Here is a 24,848-nt window from a genome sequence, read left to right as displayed (position 1 = left end):
AAACATTTTCTTAGTGAAAAATATTGTTATAAGGTGCAGCCAAACAGGCCGTGTTCGTGTTGTCAGGTTTCTCACAGATGGTACAGATGTATATTGGTATTTCAGGCTTTCATTAGACAAATTTGAAGATGTGTCCATTCGTTCCATGTAAAGACCAAAAGTACTGAAACTGTAAAATAATCAATTGAAATTAATTGTGCATATGCATATTGAACATGTAAAATCATATTTACTTACATTTTTACCACAGTAAATTCATAAAATTATATGCAAATCCCTCATTGTTTGGTAATGAGGCAAATGTAACTGTTAAAACGGACAGAATTGTATTGATGTAGTGAATAACTTTTGTTGGGGTTATGAAATAAAATTCCTTGGTACTTCTAATTTCCCCGTTTGTTACACGTTTCTAAAAATGTTATCACATTACGTCAATATGTGGAAGGGTAAAGAGAATGAGATATTTTTGTGGAAAGAAAAAATAATGAACCGTGTATATAATTCTGTGTCGAATGTTTTTCGTACAGTTATTAGAACGTGTGAGCTTGACGTATCAGCTGACACATGTCAAAGCGACCACAAGCCACACGCTTTTCCTTCTATAGTTTGTACGACAGTCAGTATTTTTAGGCGCATCCTCGAGAATAACTGCGCATCTGCAATCTATGGCATTGTATCCGGAAAACAGAAAAATCTACGTTCGTTATACTTTTCAACTGCACTGAAAAATTTGAACGTACCTGAACATGTTTTTTCAGTGCAAAATTAACTACTCACACTATTGTTGACAAAATCTACTGATACGGAGAATCACCACGTCACGTTAGAAAGTTACAATTGATCATTAGTTTTGGATCTATCAGTACATATGTACTTTCTGTTATTACTTCATTAAAATAGAATATATACTTCTTACATTTTTCAAATGTATTACGAAAGTTTAAGTTTCATTCCAATACGTTACTCCAGTGCAAACTCAACAGGCTAAGTAACATTGTTGACAATACGTATTTATATAGATATAGATTGTCGAGGATACATCGCAAGGTTACGATCGATCATTAGTTTCAGATTAATCGGTAGACCGGCTGAAAAAGAAATTTGCACTTTCTAATTAACCTCAACCGTGTTTGATTATTGGGGTTTGAAAACGTTTTGAAAGTCATTGTGCAATCGACATTGAAAAGCGGAATCGTCGTATTAAAACGAGGGTGCTGTGATTTAAATGTAACTTAACATCTCATTCATTCGTTCTTTCATAAATAATCTGATCAAATTTATTGAGAATGGCAGGAAATGCGTTGACGCTCGAATCGGAAAGGTTCGGTCGAACATTGAATATAACAATGGTGAGGTTTCTAGGAACTGTACGAATACGGGCAGCAGAGAACTGGTCACGAATAATGATTTGAAATGACTCTGATTCTTCGTCTGTGACGATAATGCCGCACGAAATATTTCCAGTTAATTATTTTGTTAAAAAGACAAGTTTAAAAAACAATTAAATAAAATATAATACATTACTTGAAATCACATTTCGAAACTGAAAAAATTATATGTAACATGTTCTGTAAAGATTTTGTAACAAACAACAAAAATACGTACAAATACACCTGTACTATTCTTTTCCGAGTTATAAGCAAAGGAACGTAAGTTTACGAGTTCATAAATGTACTCAACGAGGTTCATAATGCATAGAGTTATTTGTCTGTCGTGAATCACTGGCATCATTATAAATATTTCAATAGATATCTATAATAAGGTTATAACGAATTTCTTACCCATACGACTTATATACATATGCAAAAGCTTTTCTATTATAAAAAATTCGAAAAATTTAAATCAGATCATCGTAGAGGTTCATTTCTACCTATCCAACAATGATCCCACCTGTTATACAACACGTCTGTGCATTGATCTAGGACGAAACCGCGAACCGAATTTTGTAATTGATATTTGGTGTTCTTGTAGTCAGTTGATTACCTTTTAGTTACGAATCAAAAAGGAAACGTTTTGTGCATTCGTTCATACGAATTTTGCTTTTTGTTTCGACACAAAAAAGTTGTAGATGAAGTTTCGACCAAGCTTAGGAACAGACTGTATGAAGAAATATATACAAACAAAATCTGCTTCGGGGCAAATCCGATCACTTTCCAAATGACTATCGAAAATACCATATTGTGTCACTATTATTACGTTTTCGACAGACAATTATGTGTTCAATTCGAAAATCATACATACATTTAGTATAAGAACTTAAAAGGTTCGAGTACACGTTTCGTCAAACATACGTATACTCTTCTTTATTATTTATGTAAGGCAGTTCACCGACTATGAATTTCCGTAAATATACACAGTTTAGCTATTACTATTTCATTTGTTGCTGAACGAAAAAGAAATAACACGATATCAAAAGGATATGTCTAATGGGTCGTGTGACTTGAAGCCCGTACAGTCTTAACTCTTAAGTGATGCTTTTCTCAAATGAAAGACGTATGTAAATGTAATTTCGTGTTTCGTTTCTTGAATCTTCATCGCAGGTAAAAAAGAACTCACGTTCGAAGTTTCGACTGATCATTTCGAGGCATCCTGTAAAAGGGGGGCTTATTCGGTGTGTGTTCAGATTCTCTCTCGGTTGCAGCTCGCGGCCAAGGATACGTGTATTTGTGCGCGTTTTCATGCACGAGCGTTTGTTCCCCGCGCGTGCGTGTCGCGCGTGTGCACGCGGTCCTACTACGTGTGGCCGCCCGCCCGTCGGTGTGTAGGTGCGTGGTTGCGCGGGTTGCGTGTGTACGTCCATCATGAGTCAGAGCACCCATGGTCGGTCAGACGCGTTTCGTAATTAATTCGCCTCGTTGACGGGAAAAAAATGCAAGTCTAGTCCCGGGACCACGACACCTGCACGTACCCGGGCCGCGCTTGTCCTCATAGGACATGCCCGTTGTGCCCGGTAAATCGCGCATCTTTCATCATTCTTCTTCACCTCCCGCTCAACTCTGCTCCGCTCTCGTATCCACCGTGCATGGTGCGTCCGAGTGTTTTGTGTGCGTTCTATTCTCTTGTTTCTATCGACAGACACTCCCTCCATAACCCGGTTCTATTCTCCCGCGGGACTCTCGTCTCTCACCTCTTTCGGACAGGTACTCTCTTTTGCACGGGACTAAATCTTCTCGAACCAACCAACCAGCCAATTCGTTCCTTCCTCGATCGACCGATCGCGCGCGCCTTCTCCCGTTTCTCTCATATATATCTTGTGTATTTTCGTAGAGCACAGCGGGAAAGAATCGTTCCTGGCGGCGTTTTCCGCCTCCGTGGATCACGGCTGCGAATGCCCTCCGTCGATTCCACGATATCGGTCTCCTCCGCGACGACCGAACTTTCACGGGAAAGAATGGACTATGAATTCGTCGGCGGGCGCGCTGATCGGACTCGCCCTTTATTTGCTATCCTCTTTCGCGAATAAAACGGCACGAGTCAGGTACATTTCTGATTCTCTTTGAACTTTTGAATAATTCTATCATCTGGTGTTCTTGTCAGATAGTGTATTCGAGGTGCACCGTCTGTTTCAGATAATTTAATTCATCAGGGGAAACCAGTCACAGGAGAACCATGGATCAAAACAGAAACAGACCCAGTAGACCCCGTCTTCGGTCTCATGCCAACTCAGCCAGGGTCCTTGTTTTCGATCAGACTGAAAGTGAGGAATCAACTTGCAGTAATGAGGCGGATGTGCAGAAACATCCAATACCACCCAAAGTGGAGAGCAAAGAGGCTCCAGCACGACCTGGTTAGTCAATGTTATTTTTAGACTATTTATTTTTTTTTGCAGAATTCTAAAGTATTTCATGCTTTTAGTCAGCGGAGAATTATCAAATTTAGTTAGAATGAGGAACTCTGCCATTGGGAAGTCTGCACCATCTTTGTCTGTTCATGTGGTTAGTGATGTTACATTATTTGTTGTTACCATATCCATATTACATGCAGAGTAAATGTATTAATTTCCTTACAGCGTGATTTTAACATTCCTCGGCGTGCTGCCAAAGCAGCTCATCGTAAATCTTTTATTGCAACAACATCTCCCACCTTACCAAGATGTCATTCACCATTGTCAGGTGTGTAAATATTGATGGCCTTAATGGATTCTTGCTCTTTAAATGTTGAATCAAATTTCATTCATTTAACATTATATATTCTAGTAGTAAATACATCATGCTCTAAAAGTATGTCTATTAAGGGTAACTAAACATGTATAAATACATAATACTCAGTTATTATGAGTGATTATGAGTACTATGTATCTCATAATAATATTATGTAAGTGTTCTGGCACAACTTTATTCAAGATTTGAATGGGTATATATACATATATATGTGTCTATGTTTATACTATAGTGATGCAGCTGTTACAGTTTGTAAGCATTACACGCAATAAATTTATTTTCAAGCGTGTTAGATCTAGAACATCTTAACAACTCTGTCCTGAAACAGTGTCCCAGAAAAAATTCATTTTCATCCACTTAGAAGCGTGTCTTTTATATTGTTTATCTCTTTCGACTGTGATAGATGATTAATTTTTTTTACTGCTTGTTTCCCAATATAGCATTCGTCCCGATTGTAGGCAGTCCCCTAGAGAGTCCTAGGATGTCATCCAGTCCACATTTTGCTTTTGCTCCAATTAAAAGGTATCTACTTCGTGCCTACTTTTAGTCTGTTTAAATCTGGTCAGGTTGCCTATCTACGTAGGTGTCGCCATTGTGAGCATTATATTTTTAATACATTATTAATAGTAAAGAAACACAAGAAATGCTGATGCCGTTACTAAGCTGTGTAATCTTTCAAAAAAAACGAAGAACGTGGCTGTAAGATCCTCTTTTGCGTTATAGCGAAGTTACTTTGTTCATGTGTTATTTGTATAGAATAGAATTATTGGTGCACATGTTATGGAAATGATATTAAACGGCGTGTAATCTTGAAGGATTGGTGGAGGTGCCACAGGAACTGGAGATGGCAGACGATGGTCGGTCGCTAGCTTGCCGTCCAGTGGATATGGAACGACACCGGGCTCCAGTAATGTTTCGGTTAGTCGTTTATTCAGGGTCTAATGTCTAAAGTTATCGAGTTATTTACAAATCATTATGTACTCAATTAGTCACGGTACTCGAGCCAAGAACGCTTGCATCAACTTCCGAATGTTCCAACCAAGGATGCGTTGCGTATGCTTTCTTGCCATTTCTCTAAACCTGGCACACCTTGTTCGTCACACCCGGGATTTCCGGGTTCCAGTATCTCCAGTATACCAGGTAGCGTGTCTCTCAGTCTTGACGAGGAAGGTCGTAGATCACCTTTACACAGACCACGTTCTCGAAGTTTGAGGTAAATGTTTAACGTAACGTCATCTATATATATCTTGAGAGAAATATTTTCTTTTGTAAAACGGATGTCTATTTCCGAAATTGTAGTAGCCCCAGCCGGTCTCCTGTGTTGGACAGCGAAATCGTAATGATGAACACTCTTTACAAAGAACGATTTCCAAAGGTACAAATTTGAAATAGGATACGACAACATTCTGACGTACAATGACTGTATTTAACGATAAAATTTATTCAATTAGGCGACGCAACAGATGGAAGAACGCTTGACTAACTTTATCAATGAAAATAAGGAGCTGGATGAGTACGAAGTGATGACGAACATGACACAAGACTCCTTGCCGATTCTACGGTTTGTTCATCATCAAGTCATCGAAATGGCGAGGGACTGTCTGCAAAAGTCTCAGGAGAAATTAATCACAACTAGATACTTTTATGAAATGAGCGAGAATCTGGAACATTTACTGATGGAGACTAAAGAAAAGTCGCTCGAAGCTGCAACGAGATTAACGGGACTTATTAAAAAATTATTACTAGTAATATCGCGTCCAGCTCGCTTATTGGAATGTTTGGAATTCGATCCAGAAGAGTTCTATCATTTGTTGGAACAGGCTGAAGGCCAAGCAAAAATTAACGCAGGAATTAAAACGGATATACCGCAGTATATTATCAATAAGCTTTCTCTGAACAGAGACCCGATATCGGAACTGCAAGAAGATCTAAATAAATTGGAGGATTCGGCAAGTTCAAGCGATAGCAACTTGCAGATGACTTCGAGTCCAAACAAGGACGACGAGAAAACTCAGCGGGTACCGTGCGAGAGCGATTATGAAGTGCTGAAGTTAATTAGTAACGGTGCATACGGCGCTGTTTATTTGGTTAAAGAAAAAACCACCCGACAGAGGTTCGCTATGAAAAAGATCAATAAGAACAATCTCATGTTGCGCAATCAAGTCGAGCAAGTCTTTGCCGAGAGGGACATAATGAGCTTCACAGACAATCCTTTTGTAGTTTCTATGTATTGCAGCTTTGAGACGAAAGTACGTATACATATGTAATTTTACGAGTTTGCTATATTTTGCCCACAGACTATTAATTGTTGTGACACTTACGAAGCTTGCAAATTTGAAGAAATTTAATTGATAAAATTAATACTTTCATTCACAGAGACATTTATGCTTGGTAATGGAATACGTGGAGGGTGGTGACTGCGCGAATCTTTTAAAAATCATTGGTCCACTGCCACCGGATATGGCGAGGTTTTATTTTGCGGAGACCGTGTTAGCTGTCGAATATTTGCACAGCTATGGCATCGTTCATCGAGACTTGAAGCCGGACAAGTACGTAGAGCAATAGTTTATCAATTCTTTAACACACCCGATGTCATTTTTTTTTGCCTTTCAGTTTACTCATTACTGCACTTGGTCACATCAAACTCACAGACTTTGGTTTGAGTAAAATGGGTCTTATGTCCTGTAAGTAGTCAACGGAAACCATCACTTATTAGTTCGAAGCGTTGATCATCGAAAAGAATGTCAATCTTTTTAGTGGCAACGAATCTTTACGAGGGATATATTGACAGGGATACGAGGCAATTCTCGGATAAACAAGTATTTGGTACACCTGAGTACATCGCTCCTGAAGTTATACTGCGTCAAGGATATGGAAAACCAGTCGACTGGTGGTCAATGGGCATTATTTTATACGAATTTCTAATTGGCTGTGTTCCATTTTTCGGTGATACTCCGGAAGAGTTGTTTGCTCATACGGTTAACGGTGAATATCTTGGTATTTTATGCAACATTAGATTCAAGATATGAATCAAATGATTAAAAACCAATTGGATGTTCGTACAGATGATATCGAGTGGCCTGACGACGATGATTGGCCCGTCCAGCCAGAAGCTAAAGATATTATAACGGCGTTGTTGCAACAAAGTCCTAGGGATAGATTAGGGATAAGTGGTTCTCATGAAGTTAAAGAACATCCGTATTTCTATGGAGTGAACTGGAACAGCTTGCTCAGACAGAAGGCTGAATTCGTACCACAATTGGTCAACGACGAAGATACAAGTTACTTCGACAGTGAGTATATTTCGAGAACATCTTGCCTAGAAATTTTTTTGCTTGATATCAGAGCATAACGAGAGAATATGATGTTTTAGCTCGTATGGACAGATACAATCACGACATAGGCGACGACACCGATGATACCGATGATTCTCCTCTCTTTGGATCATTCTCTTCGTATTCACCTCAATCACGAAAGATCTCTCAAACCCGCCCACCACAAATAAATCCGGAATCAGAGTCGGACGTCTCGAAGAAACAGCTATTCCGCACCGAACTCGAACGTACAGTCGCTCAACTGTCTCTAGGGCCTGGCAGTTCGGTCACGCCTCAATCCAAGTTAGCTGAATTGGTTTCGTTGGAAAAGAATCGGCCATCTTCGTCCATTAAAAGCTCCGTGTGCATGGAAACTCCGCCCAAGGCAGACAAGTCGAACGCATCGTTCAACAGTCCCGCCACAGTGACCAGTGGCGAGTCCCAATTAACCGTTATCAAGAACACTCAAATAGAAGGGGCGTCGATCAACTTAAGCACACCTGATTCGTCTCAAACCGAGTCAGAGGACATCAGTCCACAGATTCAGAGAAAGAGACACGTGCACCCCCGCGACAAGCTGCCCAGGTTCAGTATATCCGTTGATGATGATCACATGTGAGTCGTTCAAACATTTTCGCAACATTATTATTTCTTTTATTTCCTCTTACATATACGTATAACTCACTCATATCTGATACACTATTCTGAAAAGAAAAGAAACAGATGTGTAACGATCCACTTCGATTGTAGGTTGGACTTGGTTGCTGCAAACAGGGACATGGCCGAGGACAGTAAGCACAATTCTAGTACTGATTCCTTCGAATCGTTCAGCGCGATGCCGATCATACCGTCCGTGAAACAGAAGTCACGGTCTGTGATCAAATCCGCCTCTACAAGTGGGTTGTCGTTGGTGATACCCGCCAGCGATTTCTCCTGTACGTACTCTCCAAAGTGAATTCGTTTCTTGTTGCCTTTCAATTTGTATTAGAACTTACGTGTATTGTGCATTTCAGACGATGCATCCTTAAATACTCAATCAATCGAATCTCCTGGCGGATCGTCCACCGCGTCCTCGAGAGATACGTCCCCTTGTCGCGAATTAAGTCCTCTTGTTACCAGCTTAAAACCGCCTATCATCATTCGAAGAGGACCATGCGGATTCGGTTTTACCGTGCACACTATCAGAGTCTATTACGGGGATAGTGATTTTTACACTATGCATCATTTAGTTATGGTAGGTTGCGAATGATCAGTATATTTCAACGCCAGGAAAAATATGTAACTGGACTAATGAAAGAATTATCTTGCGCATCTTTCTTTAATTTGTTTTTTTTTTCTTGTTATTCTTTAGGATCAACCAGTATTCTTTACTCTGGTTTCTGGCGAATCGAACAATTTTGTATTCTAACGTTTTTTCATCTTTTGTAGGCCGTCGACCCGTCTAGTCCCGCGTTCGAGGCTGGTTTAAGACCGGGCGATCTTATCACGCACATAAACGGCGAACCAGTACAGGGTTTATATCACATACAAGTTCTTCAGTTGATGCTGAGCGGCGGCGATCACGTGACACTTCGCAGCACACCGCTGGAGAACACCAGCATTAAAACCGGCGGACGAAAGCGGGATCTCACACAAAGCAAAATGGCGCGTAGAACGCTGCATAAACAGCGGAAGCAGAAGCGCGACCATTCCGATAAGAAACGCAAAACATCCCTTTTTAAGCGAATTAGTTCGAAACGAGCTAGCGTAGAGATGCAACAGGTACAAAAGAAGTTGCTGTCTTAACTCTCGTTACTTTAGTTGACGAGGCATTATTCTGATGTGAACGTACACGTTTTGTGGCTAATACGATTAATATGTATATATTTATGTACGTTCGTTTCTTTTTTTCTTTCACACGAATACTACGCGGGGCCATAATACGCTGAAGCACCGCGGCGACTTACATGCAATACACCAATTACGTTAAGCGTTACTTTTGTTTTTATTGCAGCCATTAACTATCAGTTGTCCATTGTCAGCACCCATTCTATCCAGCGACAGCAAACCTCCACTTATGGTATGATTTTTCGTAACGTTTCCTCATCATCGTCATCTTGCCGTATAATCAGTTTATGTTCTTGTCGTTTTCGTTCCAAGCTGAGTCTCGATTCGCTCGCTCCATACGATCACACGGCAGCTTTTAAATGTTGTTTTTCATTTGTCTGATTGACCGCGTGTTCAAAAGTCTTACACAAAACACTGATCACAAAAGGCTTGAGTTTCATAACGCATATCTATAGAATGTTTAGAAATAAAAGAAAGAAAAAAAAACAGAGTAATGCAATTAAACACTGCACATTATCGACGAGAAATATTAATCGACCTCGATTCCAGATGGCCGCAGGAATCTGTTCGCCGTCTATGGTGACGCCCAGCCGGTCCTTCCAGTCGTTCACTCGCTCGCAGGAGACATCGCCGTACTTCGCGGCCTGCACAAAGTCCGTCTGTAGTCCCTCGCCGCCAACGAATCGCGTCAGTTCGGATTCCTACCATTCGACCGGCAACTCAAGTCCATGTTCAAGCCCGAATTCCTCGTCGCCGGGCTCGAACACGTCTGCCGCGAACTTGACCGCGATCTCGAATCAGTCTCACTATCAGAGACCGAGTACGCTTCACGGTTTAAAGCACAAGTTGCACACAGCAGCGAAAAATATTCATTCGCCGAATCGAAGAAAATCGGTGGGTCATATACCGTTGTCCCCGTTGGCCAGGACTCCTAGTCCGTCACCGCTTCCGGCCAGTCCGACCAGGAGTCCCAGCCCGTTAGCGTTTCCCACGGGACATCAGCCTGGTAGTTCCAATACCACGCAGTCCTACAGCCCAGGTGCGGAAAATTTGTTATTTTTCACTATTTCGCGTATAATGGTGTCTCTTATTCCATACTTAATGGTCTGCCTCGTCACAGGTGTCTGTTTATCAACGCCGAACAACCAGAAGAAAAACTACGGACGGCCAAAGTCAGCCGAGCCTGGCTCTCCTCTTCTAAGAAGAGCGCTAAGCCCGGACAGACTCCATCCACGCTCCGCGGAAAGCAAGACCTCGATATCACCGTTGGCGAACACAGTGGTGAAGGTAACCCCCCGTGTGACTATAGCTCAGTCGTCTTACTCAGAGACGTCCGAGGAGAGCGGTGACAGTTTCAAAGACGCGAACGACTCGAAGACCGAGAAGAAAGTACCGACCGAGCCGAAGTCCGATTATTCGAAACTGTCACATGGAATATCGATCAACTTGGGGAACGTGGGTATGTCGAATTCCTGCGGCGGCACGCAGTTGCCCAGAATAGCGGAGGAGAAGGACTCGCCGACCGGTTCGAAGGGCGACGATTATACTTCGAAAGATGCTCTGTCTACGGAGAAGAACGATAAAGCTAATTCTTCGGTCACGTCAGCGGAACTGGAGTATTTACGGGAAGGCAATGATCATCGTGAAAATCGACATTCTACGGTGGATCTGTTCGCGAAGGTCTTCGAAACAACTGCCGATAGGATTGAAGAGAACACCAAGTCTTTTGATAAGTTGTTTAACGTGCATACGCGTTGTTCGACCGCGTCTCATAAGCAATCGCAGAACAACGAGAAAGGTTCACAAGTATGGTCGCAAAAAACGTCGGCTCAGACCAGTGAGAAGATCTCTCAAGCGTCGGTTCCGAAAGCATCGTTGCAGAACAGCGAAAAAAGTTCTCCGGCCGCGTCGCAGAATAGCGAGAAGGGTTCTCAGGGTGCTGCTCAGAAAGGAGTACCGCAGAGTAGCGACAAGTGTTCTCAAACGTCAGCTCAAAAGTTATCATCGAATAACGAAAAAGTGCCCTCACAGTTGTTGACTCAGAAGTCTCTGTCGCAATGCGGCGAGAAAAGCTCGCAGTCTTCGATTCAGAAGCCTGCCTCGCATAGCGCCGAGAGGACCTCGCAAAGTGCGTCGCAGAAGTCGCAGCCCGGCGAGAAAAGCTCGCATGTCTCGACGCAGAAGACTCAGAGCAGCGAGAAAGGAGCTGCTCATAAGTCGAACGAGCAGAAACTAGGTGGTAAATGTTCAGAGGCTAATCCAGAGAGTAGAAAGATTTTGAAGAAACATAAAGTCGACAGCTCCGAGGGTAACGCGAGCGCTTATGAAGCCGGCGGATCTGGAAAAGATAAGAAAAACACTTAAGCCGTTCATTGTTAAATTTCAATTATCGCTCGTGCGAGTCCAAGTCTAAAATTAAGAAACTCTGTCCGCGCGCGGTCAATCAGACACTTTTGCCAATGAACGCCTGTTAATTCGTTTCTTTTTTTTTTTTTTAACATTTATCCAAATTGATCGAATCTTACGAAACGAGAAAAAGAAAGTTAAGCATCGGTAATCTTATAGTATTTGTACTTGAACAAGAGCGATCGGAAGGTAAATCAAAAGCGAAAGAAACGGTTGTCTGTGTACGCAGCTTTAGAAAAAAAAAACGGAAATTTGTACTCCTATCAAGTATATTCGTAGGCTTCCATCGAATTCACAATACTTTGGAGGAACAGCTTCGGCTGATATTTCTTGATATATACATATTACATATATCCCGAGGCGCGTCCAAGCCATCCTGTAGTTTATAATCATTGTTGTACGACTAATTGAATACAATGGAATCAACATGAAAGTAGACTGAAAGTGAAAGAGAGAGAGAGAGAGAGAGAGAGAGAGAGAGAGAGAGAGAGAGAGAGAGAGAGAGAGAGAGAAAGAAAAAAAAAGATGTAATTGGAGTAATTTATATACTTCGGGCTACAGTATTTACACGATCTCATTTACGTTTACGTCTAATCTTAGCACATCACTGTATGGATCAGCATAGCAGTCAGCAAATCGCGTGCATATAGTTCTTTTTTTTCTTTCCAACGCGTGTAATTAATCGTTAAAAAGAAGAGCAACAGTTTATCGTATACACTCGTGATCCCGGTTGTCGAATCAGGCTTTCAGTTCACAAACGATATTTAGAACCATTAACTAAGCGAGAGGTGGATCTGAAATCTGGATCGAACACATATATGAAAAAAAAACCTATTTAATGTTCATTCTGACATTGTTTTTTTGTATATTCACTAAAGTTTTCAAGATATACAGGAAGAAACATTAACCTTTAAGGGATGGTCTCACCCCGAAGAATTGAATATTATTGAAAACGAGAAATTGCCTGATGCGTATATCAAGATCCCCTACAAACCCGTGTGATTAAAAAAAAATCGGAATTTTCTGGGTATCGAAGTTCTCTTGTGAGACTGAAAAAAACTACGCAGATTCTAAACCGTCTCGCTAGATAGACACAATTCACGTCCGAAATCCACAGCAAAATTAATGTTCGGTAAGAAAGCCACAAGATCGGCCTACTACGCGAGTGTATACGATAATGCACGACTTCGCCGCAATGATTAGCGTACAAGATGCTCCCGTATGCACAATAATATTATCTCTGTATCTCTTTAAGTGATTACACCGCGCTGTGATGCATTTAATTGTGACACGTTGAAAGGAAACGAAAAGAAAAAAACGACAAAAAAAAAGAACGAAATTGGTGCTACTATTCACATCGCTCACAGGTATGACTCCTGCGCGAGAAACTTGGTGCTCCCGTCTCATCCCGTACCTGGATCACACGCGAAACATGGTTCAAAAAAAAAAAGAATCGAAAGAATACAAAAAAAAAAAAAACAGAAAAAAGAAGAAAGAAATGCTTAAAAATAGAGGAATTAATCTGAAACGAATAATAAACTTATAGTGGCACAGTGAGAAACGTGCACCAACATATCGCATTGGAAGCATCTTGAGGTTTTCTGAGTCGCAAGAGTTGCGAGCGCGTCCTCGATGGGGTCCGTTGACCTCCGACACACGTCGTTGTAATCTTTCTAGTATTAGGTACTCGTTAATTTATTCTGTATATATATATATATATATATAAACACACACACACACACACGCGATGATGATAATGATAATCATGAAAAAAACATACGGTGAAAACAGCAAAAAACTGTATATTAGTTAAGGGTTAAAAGTATATGCTTTAATCGTGAGAGAAACTGGTAATTACGCGGTACCAAAATGGCCGCCGCGGCTACCCCCCGCTTCTCGCGAGTGCTCGCTTATAATGAAGGAACGTTTCTGTTTGTTGTTTTTTTGCCATAAAAAGCGACACGACGAGTTGCAAGAGCGTGTCTCTGCCATACACCGGTGTACGGTTTCGTTTACGGAGGAGGGGGAACACTTCGATAACAGAGAGGAGAGACCGACGATTATTATCGCGACACGGCCATTTGGTGTCGGCTGAGTCTGAGTGAGCCCCACTCTATCGATTGCTTTTCGTTTCGATACGGAACGAAATATTGTAGCGACGCGTCGAATGACGTTTACCCCGTTTATGGGATAAGGGGACGCACACACACACAAACATCGGAAGGACTATTCCCTCGTTATGTGCTCCCGCGTGTTTTGTAGCTTGAACGAACACACGAATATCTTGCATGTTGTGTGTGTGTGTGTGTGTCGTGTCAAAGTGGTTCGCGAAAGTGTACATTCGTGTTTCGTTTGTAAAACGGAGAATCGTATTCGCTCCGAAATTTGTTGACTCTGCGACAAAAACACAGAGCATTGTTGTGTTGATATATAATAATGCCTTTCGCGATTCACCGCGCGCGTGTTCGACATGCGTGTGTGTGTTTGTTTTTAAACAGTAAGGGTAGACGATAAGGAAAATACTTAACGGAAAATGGCAGGCATTAGGGGAGTAAGTCACGATTCGAGATTCTTCTCTTTTTACACGGTCTCTGTCGACGGTATCTCTTGTAATTTATTTCCGTGGTGATTTTATAACCGCGCGTGGATTGCTTGTTTTTTCTTTTCTTTTTTTGTAAACTATATGTTATCCCGTTGATAGTACACGACACGCGCGGCCCACGAACGATAATCTTACCGTGTACACTGTCACGGGATTGTGCTAGAACAAAATTCAAAATACACGACCAGAGCTTTCAACGATCTATCGTACACTACCGCTCACGAGTATTAGGACACCTGGTCTCCGTATGAAGAAAATGAGGTCTCGTAAAAAAAAAAACTGCATTTTAGACCACTTTTATTACTTCGTAATAGTTCATTATCCCCTAAACAATATTTGTCTCGGACTTCCAGCAATTCCGTAATGTCTGTGTAATATTTACTGCATATTCGACAAGTGTCCTAATACTTTCGACCTGGTAGTATAATACATCTGACCTCTTTTACGGAATACACTCTCGATTCAACGAACAACAGGTACAAAGAACAATTATTCGTATTTTATCTGCCATAAAAGAAAAATCTTTTTATCCGTTCGGTGCAAGCCACACGAATTTTCGTCTGTAACGAAATCACGGGTGTTCGTCAGAGACGGGCAAATTCATTAATTAGATAAAGAGTTTCGAATAACGAATAAAGGGTGGAAAAGTAGTTCATCATTTTTTATCGTTTAAACGTGGAAGTTCATGCTGCAGCATTTCACTATGTATTCGAATAAAATTGTGCCCAACTCTGGTGTTCACATGCGTGTCGTTAGGGGGGGGGGGGGAGGATGATAAGGAGCAACACGTCGACTTTAAATGTCTGTCAAAAGCAACCGCGAGATTGCTGATCGTGTAACGACCGTCCTCGTTAAGGTTTCGCCATTGTCTCTCTCTCTCCATGTTTCGCACAAGAACTTTATCTCCCCGCTTGGTCGCGACGGACGATCGACGTAGGGCCCCATGGATCATCCTCTTCTAGCAAACGGTTCCCAATCTTTTTTGACTTGCGTGTATCACTTGCAAGCCTTTTTATCTAAAATTGTAGCCCCTAATATTAGACAAATGTTTGTAATTTATATACACACAGTTGTTATTTCAACTCTTTTGTTTCGCGTAATCCTAAAGCACCAAGCACGTGCCCCAGATTGGGAACCACTGCTTTTATATTCAAAGGTGGGCGCAGCTTCCCTTGAGAGGAGGGCCCAGTGTGTTCGTCGGTTCGATACTTATTGTAGGTCCTTTTGTTTTTTCCTAACATGTCTGATATCGACACGTCCATCGACACTTAGGGCAGTAGCTTGTACCACATTAAGTTCTCCAAGGATTTCGTGGTAGCTTGAACACGATATTAACCCTCAGAGTTACGTTCAGTTCCCACTAGTGCGAATTGGGATTCCGATTTTTGACGATTAACTCGAAGAGAATAAAAGCGAATACGAACTGAGATGATTTTTGTTAGGGTGAAATTTCCTTAGAAATGATAATAATTGCAAAAGCGAGAAATAATTTTAGGGTTAAGGTTCTGGTTATCTAATGCAGAGGCTTACGCCTGCATGCAAATTGCTTCATCTTATTGAAAGCCCCCTATCCAGACGAAAAATGTTTCGCCTATCCTCGAGGCCCCAGCCCCCTCGATCGCACGCCTCTCTTACTCTCGATGGACGCTCGTGAATCGCAAAAATCTTCATTTACATATTGCAATACGATCGCGTTGATCGAAACCAGTTTCCTCGATGGGAGGTAAGCAGAAAAAAAAATTGAAAATCAAGGAGAAAATTCTGAGAGGGGCGAGATATTGATGGGGCTCCAGGAGTATATCGCGGATCGAAGGACAAAATAATCTGGACAATATTTTTCGCGTTTGTTCTCTCTTTGCTTTATAAAAAAAAAAATGTAATTCAATCTAAATCATCTGATTCGGTCAGATAACCATTGTCCAATTCAGTTTAAGGGGGTTGCTCGGTTCGACAGGTTCAAAAAGAATCGGAAGAATCGTTTTTCTTGTATAAAGAAGAGGGTTTGCTGTATGGACCTGGAATAGCAGATTGAAGGTATGTGTACCTAGACATTTTTCCTATTATAACTTGTGTTACAACTTGGAACTACGTCATGGATATGCATTTACCGTCGGTAGTTTTAGTCTTAAGGATCATGTATAGATCATAAATAGACTGCGGATTTTATGCACTTGTAGCATAGCCAGATGGTTTAGAAATTAGTATAGTTAAAAATTTGATGAAGTTTAAGAAGGTTTTTCTTCTACATGGAACCTGATAGAATAATAAATCAAGTAAACAAATCTCTGGTTGAATCCACCGCTTGTGAATTGGTGTATAAAGATTTATATTTGCATTAGCATCCACAGTCTAAATTTTCATTCTACATCTCCCTTGGAAAGAGTGATCAACGACACGTTCTTATTCAATTATTTCTACTGAAAATTCTATGAGAAAAGGCTCCAAAAAGTGCCTACTTTTTTAAAGGTTTTAGACAGAGCAACCCCCTTAAGTTTTCGAGTCGCTTCTCTCCTCGACTTGTTTGAATCTGAACAAGACACAGATGCTGGAGAACCCATCGCTAGCACATACATCATCGCCACGGAAACCGCATTTGGAATCGGACCGTGGATCGTCGAAGAGAGGGGAGAAGCGATTACGTGTATGGCCTCCTCGTGTGTGGATCAACACATCCCACAGAGAGCTTTGCTGCTCTCCACTGCTCTCCTTCGGAGAGAGCCTCAGTATACGAAACGCGACGGTCGGAGTATCGACAAAGATATGTGGTTCCTCGTGTTCTTGTTCCTATGGGGCACGATAACCGGTAACAACGACACACAAACCAACGAGATCACGATCGACGAACCGGTGGTACGTGTACTGGAACAGACTAAGAGCCACAGACCGGCTGGGAACCGAACACTGCACCAGATCTACGGCGATGCTGTTCATGCTTATCTCGAGGAAGACTGGGACCGATGTATCGAGGGCTTTAACGAGGTTACACACGGGTACGCCTGGAATCGAACATAAAATTAGGAACTGGGGAACTGACTAGGGTTCTGGAGAAATTACATGTGCACTATCTAATCATAAAACTATTTCTGTATAGATTTGTAACTTCTAAGATAAACAGTCGGGTTTTACTGTTGCTTCATGGTTCAGGCGAGGGACGACAGGATAGGATAACGTCACTATAAAGTCACTATACGGATGAACCGTAGAATTTGTAACGGAAAATTCGAAATTTCATGTGGTCCGCGCTGCCTGAAAGATTTTTAAGACTGGTTAGAATCTTCGATAATGGAAGAGACCGAATGCTTCTGAATGAATCGTGTTGGTACTAAAGCTGCTGAAAGGTGTAACCGATAATTTAAAGTATCGTTTCTTTATAACGTGTAAATTGAATACCGGTACAAAACACGATTCATCGAAGAACACTTTTCACGTAACAGTTAAACATTAAACACTGTGCACGCGAATAGACTTCCGCACTTTTCGTTATTTCTGTCACTGGTCTGGTAAAAAAAGTATACTTTTTTCAGATATAAAGTTTACAAACGGATGGTGATAAACTGTCGAGAAAAGTGTCGGACGAAAGCGGCCGGCGCGACTCCGATTCTTCCCGAGAATATCGAGGATCTGCACTTTTACGAGAAAAAAGTTAGAGAAACGTTGTGCCTGTTGACGTGCAATCAGGAATACCGTGAGATCGCCGGCTCGAAGGCACTGAAAACACTGCCACGCGAGACCGAATACAAACTGGTCGACAATCGTGTCTACGAGTACCTGCACATCTGCTATTATCAGGTAACTGACTGGCTCACCGCGTCCTTTACAATGATTTCGGAGGATTTGGAACCCCCTTGTCGCGCTTTGAGTGTCGTAAATAAACAGAGGCACAAGGCTGGTCGACAACCGTGTTTACAAGTGCATTACACATCTGTTTTTTAGCAAAACTAAAAAACGAGGTACGATAATATTGTTTAATTAAATAATTTTATATAGGGTGCCACACCTAACATGAGCACCTTTAATATCTCACGTGCTTTTGTAGAAAAAAATGTGGGAGGAAAATATTTAATAGTTAATTATCGTTATAAGAGTGTGTACTAACGACTCACTTTGATTGATTTGGTAGTTCCTAGTATTAAATTCGTCAGAGGGGCCATCGTTGTGACCAAGCATGTAACGACGAATCCTAATAGCGGAGCTTACGCAATCGCAGCTTTGCCCGAGTCCCACGCCCGCAACGTTTTTTTTTTCGTAAATACAAAATGGGTTTAACGGGCCCGAACGAGCGTCGCGGTCGTGAAACGCGGCCTACATCATTGGTATAACTGATTAATCGATGCTCCTCAACGCGTTCTACACGCGTCGCCGATCCGTACCTAAGCTCTCGTAAAATTCTCCCTCGGAACAACGAGGCGCCACGGAATTGCGTGAAATACACCATGAATGTTTTCTTATCTTTACATAGCGATTGCCTGCCAGTAGAATGCTATCGTGTTTCTTAAAAAAATAAAAATGGCCGCTGACTTGTCCCTTCCATCCTATCGTCCACCAACACCCTTTCGTGTTCCTTGCAAAAAAACATAGTAAGAGAGTAGAAAGTAACAGAGCATATGATTATAATTTTACAGAAACATCGTTACCAAGACGCGGCGAACGCGGTGTTCACGTTCCTCGTCCGGCATCCGGATCACGAGGCGAGTGTCGAGGCTTTGAAACACTATCTGACGCTGCCCAGCGTGGAAGCGGAGAACGTTGTAAACTTAGAAACACCGTACTATGTCAGCGTGTACTTCAAAGGGGTGTCGGCTTACGAGAACGAGGACTACGCAGATGCGGCCGTTTTGTTCGAGACATCGTTGAGGTCCTATATGGAGTCCGAGGAACAGTGCAGGCTCTACTGCGAGGGCCATTTCGATCAAGGCTGGCATCCGGAATTCACGTCCTCCATCGCCAGTGAGTCGAACGTTAACAGGAATCAATTTTCCCATTCATTGAGCATGGAAATCACTTCGAGACATCATTGTCGCTGATCGATGCTAATCGTTGGGTCTGGACAAACGAATGTAGTACCTATTTATAATCTGTTCGAATGAAATTTTTGTTAGACTACAAGGTGTACATAAAAGTAATCGTTTCTATGTATAATAAGCAGACTACGGATTTTCATGCAAATTCCGATTATTACAGCTTCATTTATTGAACTGAAATTGAGTTATTATATTTATTTATATTATTAAAAGTATTCTTTGGTCCACAATAAACTAACGTTTATACTGGTCTTTGTTAAAATTTCGAGTTTATTGTATTTTGCATATTCATAATTACGATGAAATGCATAAAATCCGCAGTCTAACGATAGGTAGGTTATTTAAAAAAAAAAAATGGTCATGCATCAATGAAGATAAAAGAAATGATTAATTAACCCACGACTGTACGGGTACGGCAATACCTACACAAGAATCTTAACACCCGCGGTTGTCAATCGGTTAATGAAAAATTACAAGAGAATGGGCCCTAGATATTTGAATCTAACGACGTTATTGATATTTCAGACCATTTCGCCTACTGTCTGAAGTGCAAACGATTCTGCCACCAGCAACTGAACAGCATAAACGGCGACTACCGGAAGGACATGCTCAGAAGCCATTACAACTATCTGCAATTCTCCTATTACAAACGTAAGCGCGCAGTAAGGAAGCGATGTTGCTCAATTTTGTTATTGCAACCACGTAACTGTACACACAATACTGTATACCCTCGTCTGTAATTCGTGTCGTTTCTGAAAATTCTTATCAACCGCTCTCTGGTTCATTCCGATTATACGAAAGGGAGGCAAGTTTGCGACGATAAACCGAATACGTGCGCACGTCGACGCAGGGAACGATAACGAGGTCCCGGCCGGCGGTTATCATAAAAAATTCGACGGCCTTGCATCGCCGGCCACACGGTGAGCTAAATGTTTCGCCAGCAATCATGTCCCGAGGCTCCTCAGGAAGCTGTTACTCATACCTCGAAGGAGAATTTAATTAGATTCATCTTGGTCGGACAGACTCGTTATCCGTGGAAATTGTTCTAGCCCCCCACCACCCCCTCCTCCCCGACGTCGCGACCCATCTGATAATGCTTTCTGGTGACCTAATCTCGTTCAGCCAGTTAGTGAACGCGCGCGCGCGTATTATGAGGACCTGTGAAATATTATTCTGAATTAGAAACGGTGTCAAAGTACCAAGCGTGTCATATAACACACCGACATAACGTCAGAATCATTTTTGCGTACACAGTGGGAAAACTGAAGTCCGCCTGCGCCGCTGTGGAAAGTTACTTGCTATTCGATCCTGTCGACGAGACGATGATCCACAACAAGGAGTACTATAGTGCCCAGCCGGCGGTCAAGCAGGAATACTTCCGGCCCAGACAGGTGATCGATCTGAAAACAATGGAATTGTAGAGCTTCGAGTGAATTTGTACCTTGGGCACAAATCTGAACTATTTTTCTGTGTGAGAACATAGGGGAAGACGTTACGTATATGTATAGGAGAATTAATTTTGATGGGAATTTATCGTCTACAGGAAGCGTTGATGTACATCAAAAGACAGGAATACGAGCTGATTCTGTTGAAATACATATCCGATGAGTTCTCCGTGTTCGACGCGAAGATGAAAAAGAGGTCTCGACCGAAGCCAACCGACGAGGGGAGAGACAAGGAGCTAGGAAAGGTAAAGAACGAAGAATGATGCTTAGAAAAGAATTCTAAAGATCTGTGAATCCCTAGTGCTTGTTCGACGTTCGTCGTCGTTTCATGTCGCTTTTGTTTCTGTTCGAAGAACGACGCGCGTATAAATCTGTCTATCCGGTACCGAGCTTAAGGCGGCTGTATCTTAGAGGGAGAACCGAAAGAACCCTTTTATTTTATTTCCACTCTCTGTACAGTTTTTATGTTACGAATAAAATACTCAAACACGACGACTGAACCATTATTCTGCTCTTTTGCTTGGTATCTGTATTACTTCTTTTAAACGTCGCGCGCTCGATTCCTCGACGGAACGCCTGCTGTATGCAACCAAGAATGCATCTATGCGCGATTCAGGCGTAAAAATAGTCATGGCTATTAAAACTCAAAATTTCTATCTACAATGCTCCCACAATCGCCTCTTCTGGAATAATCAAAGATGAATTTTTAATGTCCAAATGCAGCGAAGCTCACAGAAAAGTTTCGTTGTTCGCAGAAAATGTACGAACTGGCTCTACATCCACCGCCAGGTTACTCGTCTCTTTCTAACGCGCAGTTGTTCAACAATCTTTCCGCGATACGAGACGAGAAACCTGGGACACGCAATACAGGGCAACACAGGGTCAGGGACGATGTTTATCTGGTCGCGGAAGAGAAGCAGCTCGACGGGAAGAATCGCTACGTGGCTGACGGGTTCCTTAATTCCACGGAGTGTGAACATCTGATGCAATTAGCCTCGGTATAAGTTTGCTATTTTTTTTTTATTTGTTCGTATCATACTTTGAACAGATTTTCTCTATTTTTTTTTTGTACAAATTGATGCACATAGATGACTGCAGTGGAGGGTGACGGTTACAGCGAATACAAAAGTCCACACTCGATGCACGAACGATTCGAAGGAATCACCGTAGGAAGAGTTGCGCTGGTAAGGGGCTCATTGACTTCTACTCAAAACTCGTACCTTAACGGCAGCTTTTGATTATTATACAATAATTGCAGATGGTGTACTTTGGGAGTATAGAAGCGAAAAGATTGCGACAGCTCCTCGAGAAAACTGAGGAGGTGCGCCACCACGTGGAAAGGTATTTCGCGCTAGATCGACCGCTCTATATCACCTACACCCACCTGGTCTGCCGCACGGCTCTACCTGGTAATTGTCAACCGTCGCATCGACGTGCTTCCGGTTACTTTCGCAGCTGAAACCACGTCACACCGTCTCACTTGGTACGGCACGTGGGTAACAACTGGTGACCAATCCAAAAAAAACGAAAAAAGAAACGTCTACAGGGTCGCGTCATCGGTAATGCAAATCTTCCGAGGAGGCTAGTCCAGCTAGTCGGAACAAGTCGTACAAACACGGAGTCGAAACGGTGAAGTAGATACTAGAGAAACATTGAGAAACCAACGATATCGTGCCCCCGGCTGCAATACTGCCATAAGTAAAAAATGTATAATTTTACCGGAGAGCTTGTCGGAGTTTTACCATCCCAATGAAAACAAATGTCTAACAACTACTTCTCACTAGTGGAGAAATATCGAAAATATGCCAGTTTTGCAGCATACTAAAGCCTGTTATTTACGAAGTTTCTCTACGCGATAAATCTAGGAATTCATTGCAACACAAAAGCTAACTAGGCCCATGGACTAAGATTGGAAAGATTTGCATTGCTCGTGGAACGACCCAAATTACCACTCGACCTCTTCCTATCGCATCCTCGTACATACTTCTTCTTCTTCGGTCCACCTAAAAGCACACAGTGATCGTCATTCATTACCGTATCGACCACGTCATGTGATCATTTCTAGATTCACCGATGGATCGTGACGACCTTAGTCACGAGGTACACGCGGACAACTGTCTGTTGACGGACGAGGGCACCTGCGTCCGCGAGAGCCCAGCCTACGTCTGGCGAGATTATTCGGCGATCCTCTATCTGAACGAGGATTTCCATGGTGGCGAGTTCTTCTTCGCGAAGGATCGCACGATCCGCGAGGCCGACAGTCTGGTCACACCACGTTGCGGCCGTATGGTGGCGTTCTCCGCCGGCGGTGAGAATCTTCATGGTGTACGGGGTGTTCTTCAGGGTAGACGATGCGCTTTGGCTCTGTGGTTCACTCAGAACCGAACGTACACCGAGTACGAGAGGATCTTGGCCGAGGCGATCTTGGAACGGGTACATTCTGTCGGATCTGTCGAGCAGGAGGAGGAAGACAGGATGCCTTTGAGGTATGTAAATCATCGAATGTTCGAACTTTTAAAAGGATATTGACGATACTTAAGGGATACGTCGAATCCGTCAGGTACGAGGACTTACTTCTCCAGTACGCGAGCAGCGACGAGTTCCTGGAACATTTTCTGAAAAATTTCTCGTGAAGCAGACACGTCACGGAAGACCAGCCTTTGGTATTCCACTGAAAGTTTCAGAGAATTCGAATTGAAAAGGTAATGGAATAGATCGCCGGATTTTTCATGGAAAGTCGACGTTTTTATGAAGTGATTCAGTGAAGATAAAAGTATGAATTTCTTTCTTTCCTAAAGTATACTTATTAGATTAAGGGTAGAATGTACGAACTCTGTTACGTCTGATGAAAGTTTCGTTATCTTTTCTTGTGTTTCCCAGGCATTCTGTTTGCTATAAATGCATAAAATCCGGCGGTCTAATACATAGAAAGTAATATATTGTTCCTGATATCGGTGACTGGCCCCACGGGACTACTACAGGGACCTGAGGAGACACTTTCACATGAATCTGAAAAATCCTATCGAGGACATTCACACAAGATTCCCGTTGTACTTATAATAGTACAATTTCAATCCATTTCCCAGTCTTGTATTCCAGTCGCCTGTTTGCGTTTTATTCCTGTGTGTACAAATAGAATCGAGCTTCGCCCTGTGTGTCTTTCACACAGAGATGGCGATGGTCTCGAACACGCGGCGGGATGTTCAAGAGTCGCGTCGAACAACATTATTTATATAAAATATCCTAATCTTTATTAGAACATAGACATTACATGTCAACAGGTTTACATAACCATCCTATGTATCGTGTAACATGTATATTGTAATTAATTTATTCTCCTCCGTTCGTATTTATACTATGTATAAGAGTCATATGTATTATATTATATGCAATCGCAACCGTGAATCTCTCAGCTCGCCGGTGATTTTCAAACACCGCAAACACACGACCGTCTTTAATGTATAAATCCGCGTCGATGCGTCTCTGTTCCATCTGGATATCATCGTGTGCGTGTGGTTGTCTCTCTGTATGAACGCTATCGATAGAAACAGGCAATCCGAGTGAACTAACTCAGGTACCACCAGCATACACCCAACATTTAAATATCGTTTGGATCCTCGAGTAACACTGAGATACAAAAAAGTAAAACACATCGTCCGTGTACTCGAATACCCGTGAACTGAATGGAGAATTGAAATTCTTTTGGTTCCACGAGTACCTGGCAAACGCTAATTAGGCAGTTGTGCAGATACCTGAAACACTTTTGGCGTAACGAAGTAAAATACTCTGGTATTCAAGAACGTAAATATGTACTTGATATTCGACTGATTGCGATACAGTCAGATGCTCAGGTACTCGAGGAAATGTATGCCTAGGTACTCCAGTGCTTGGTTGTCCAGGAAACGAATAACAATATAGACCATCAATGTACAAAATATCATGGTATCGTTTCTTCGATACGTAATACTGGATAAAGTCGAACATAGACATTAATAGAATAACGAACAATTCATAACAATTTCTGATGATTCTTTAAAATCATGTACTCTTATAAAAACAATGAATTTTGATAA

General features: G+C 42.0%; 2 protein-coding genes and 1 long non-coding RNA gene across 3 annotated transcripts; 2 read left to right on the top strand and 1 right to left on the bottom strand.

The window, feature by feature from the left end:
• Positions 1-52: 52 nt before the first annotated feature.
• Positions 53-562, bottom strand: LOC107190994. The gene is made up of 3 exons (XR_001516269.1): positions 491-562; positions 238-409; positions 53-169 (listed from the first exon to the last, which is right to left on the bottom strand). It is a non-coding gene; the product is annotated as an uncharacterized LOC107190994 (long non-coding RNA).
• A 2,726-nt stretch (positions 563-3,288) lies between these two features.
• Positions 3,289-11,828, top strand: LOC107191021 (microtubule-associated serine/threonine-protein kinase 3). Its single transcript, XM_015579948.1, has 20 exons — positions 3,289-3,478; positions 3,570-3,787; positions 3,856-3,935; positions 4,010-4,112; positions 4,601-4,682; positions 4,976-5,078; positions 5,150-5,373; positions 5,460-5,535; positions 5,612-6,409; positions 6,537-6,709; positions 6,774-6,844; positions 6,918-7,145; positions 7,226-7,453; positions 7,534-8,089; positions 8,225-8,409; positions 8,488-8,708; positions 8,903-9,235; positions 9,468-9,533; positions 9,851-10,340; positions 10,422-11,828. Exons 2-20 carry the CDS (start codon positions 3,610-3,612, stop codon positions 11,663-11,665), a joined length of 5,439 nt encoding a protein of 1,812 aa, XP_015435434.1. The 5' UTR covers positions 3,289-3,478; positions 3,570-3,609; the 3' UTR covers positions 11,666-11,828.
• A 5,195-nt stretch (positions 11,829-17,023) lies between these two features.
• LOC107190879 (prolyl 3-hydroxylase 1-like) lies at positions 17,024-23,408 on the top strand. Its single transcript, XM_015579765.1, has 11 exons — positions 17,024-17,299; positions 17,834-18,098; positions 18,932-19,256; positions 19,856-19,981; positions 20,585-20,721; positions 20,874-21,020; positions 21,504-21,773; positions 21,864-21,959; positions 22,034-22,184; positions 22,841-23,261; positions 23,336-23,408. The coding sequence occupies exons 1-11, from the start codon at positions 17,070-17,072 to the stop codon at positions 23,406-23,408; spliced, it is 2,241 nt and encodes a 746-aa protein (XP_015435251.1). The 5' UTR covers positions 17,024-17,069.
• The last annotated feature ends 1,440 nt before the right edge of the window (positions 23,409-24,848 follow it).

The sequence above is a fragment of the Dufourea novaeangliae genome, unplaced genomic scaffold (genome assembly GCF_001272555.1).
Source record: "Dufourea novaeangliae isolate 0120121106 unplaced genomic scaffold, ASM127255v1 scaffold208, whole genome shotgun sequence".
Taxonomy (NCBI): domain Eukaryota; kingdom Metazoa; phylum Arthropoda; class Insecta; order Hymenoptera; family Halictidae; genus Dufourea; species Dufourea novaeangliae.
Note: the sequence above shows the minus strand (reverse complement) of the source record. Positions and strands in the feature narration are given on the sequence as shown.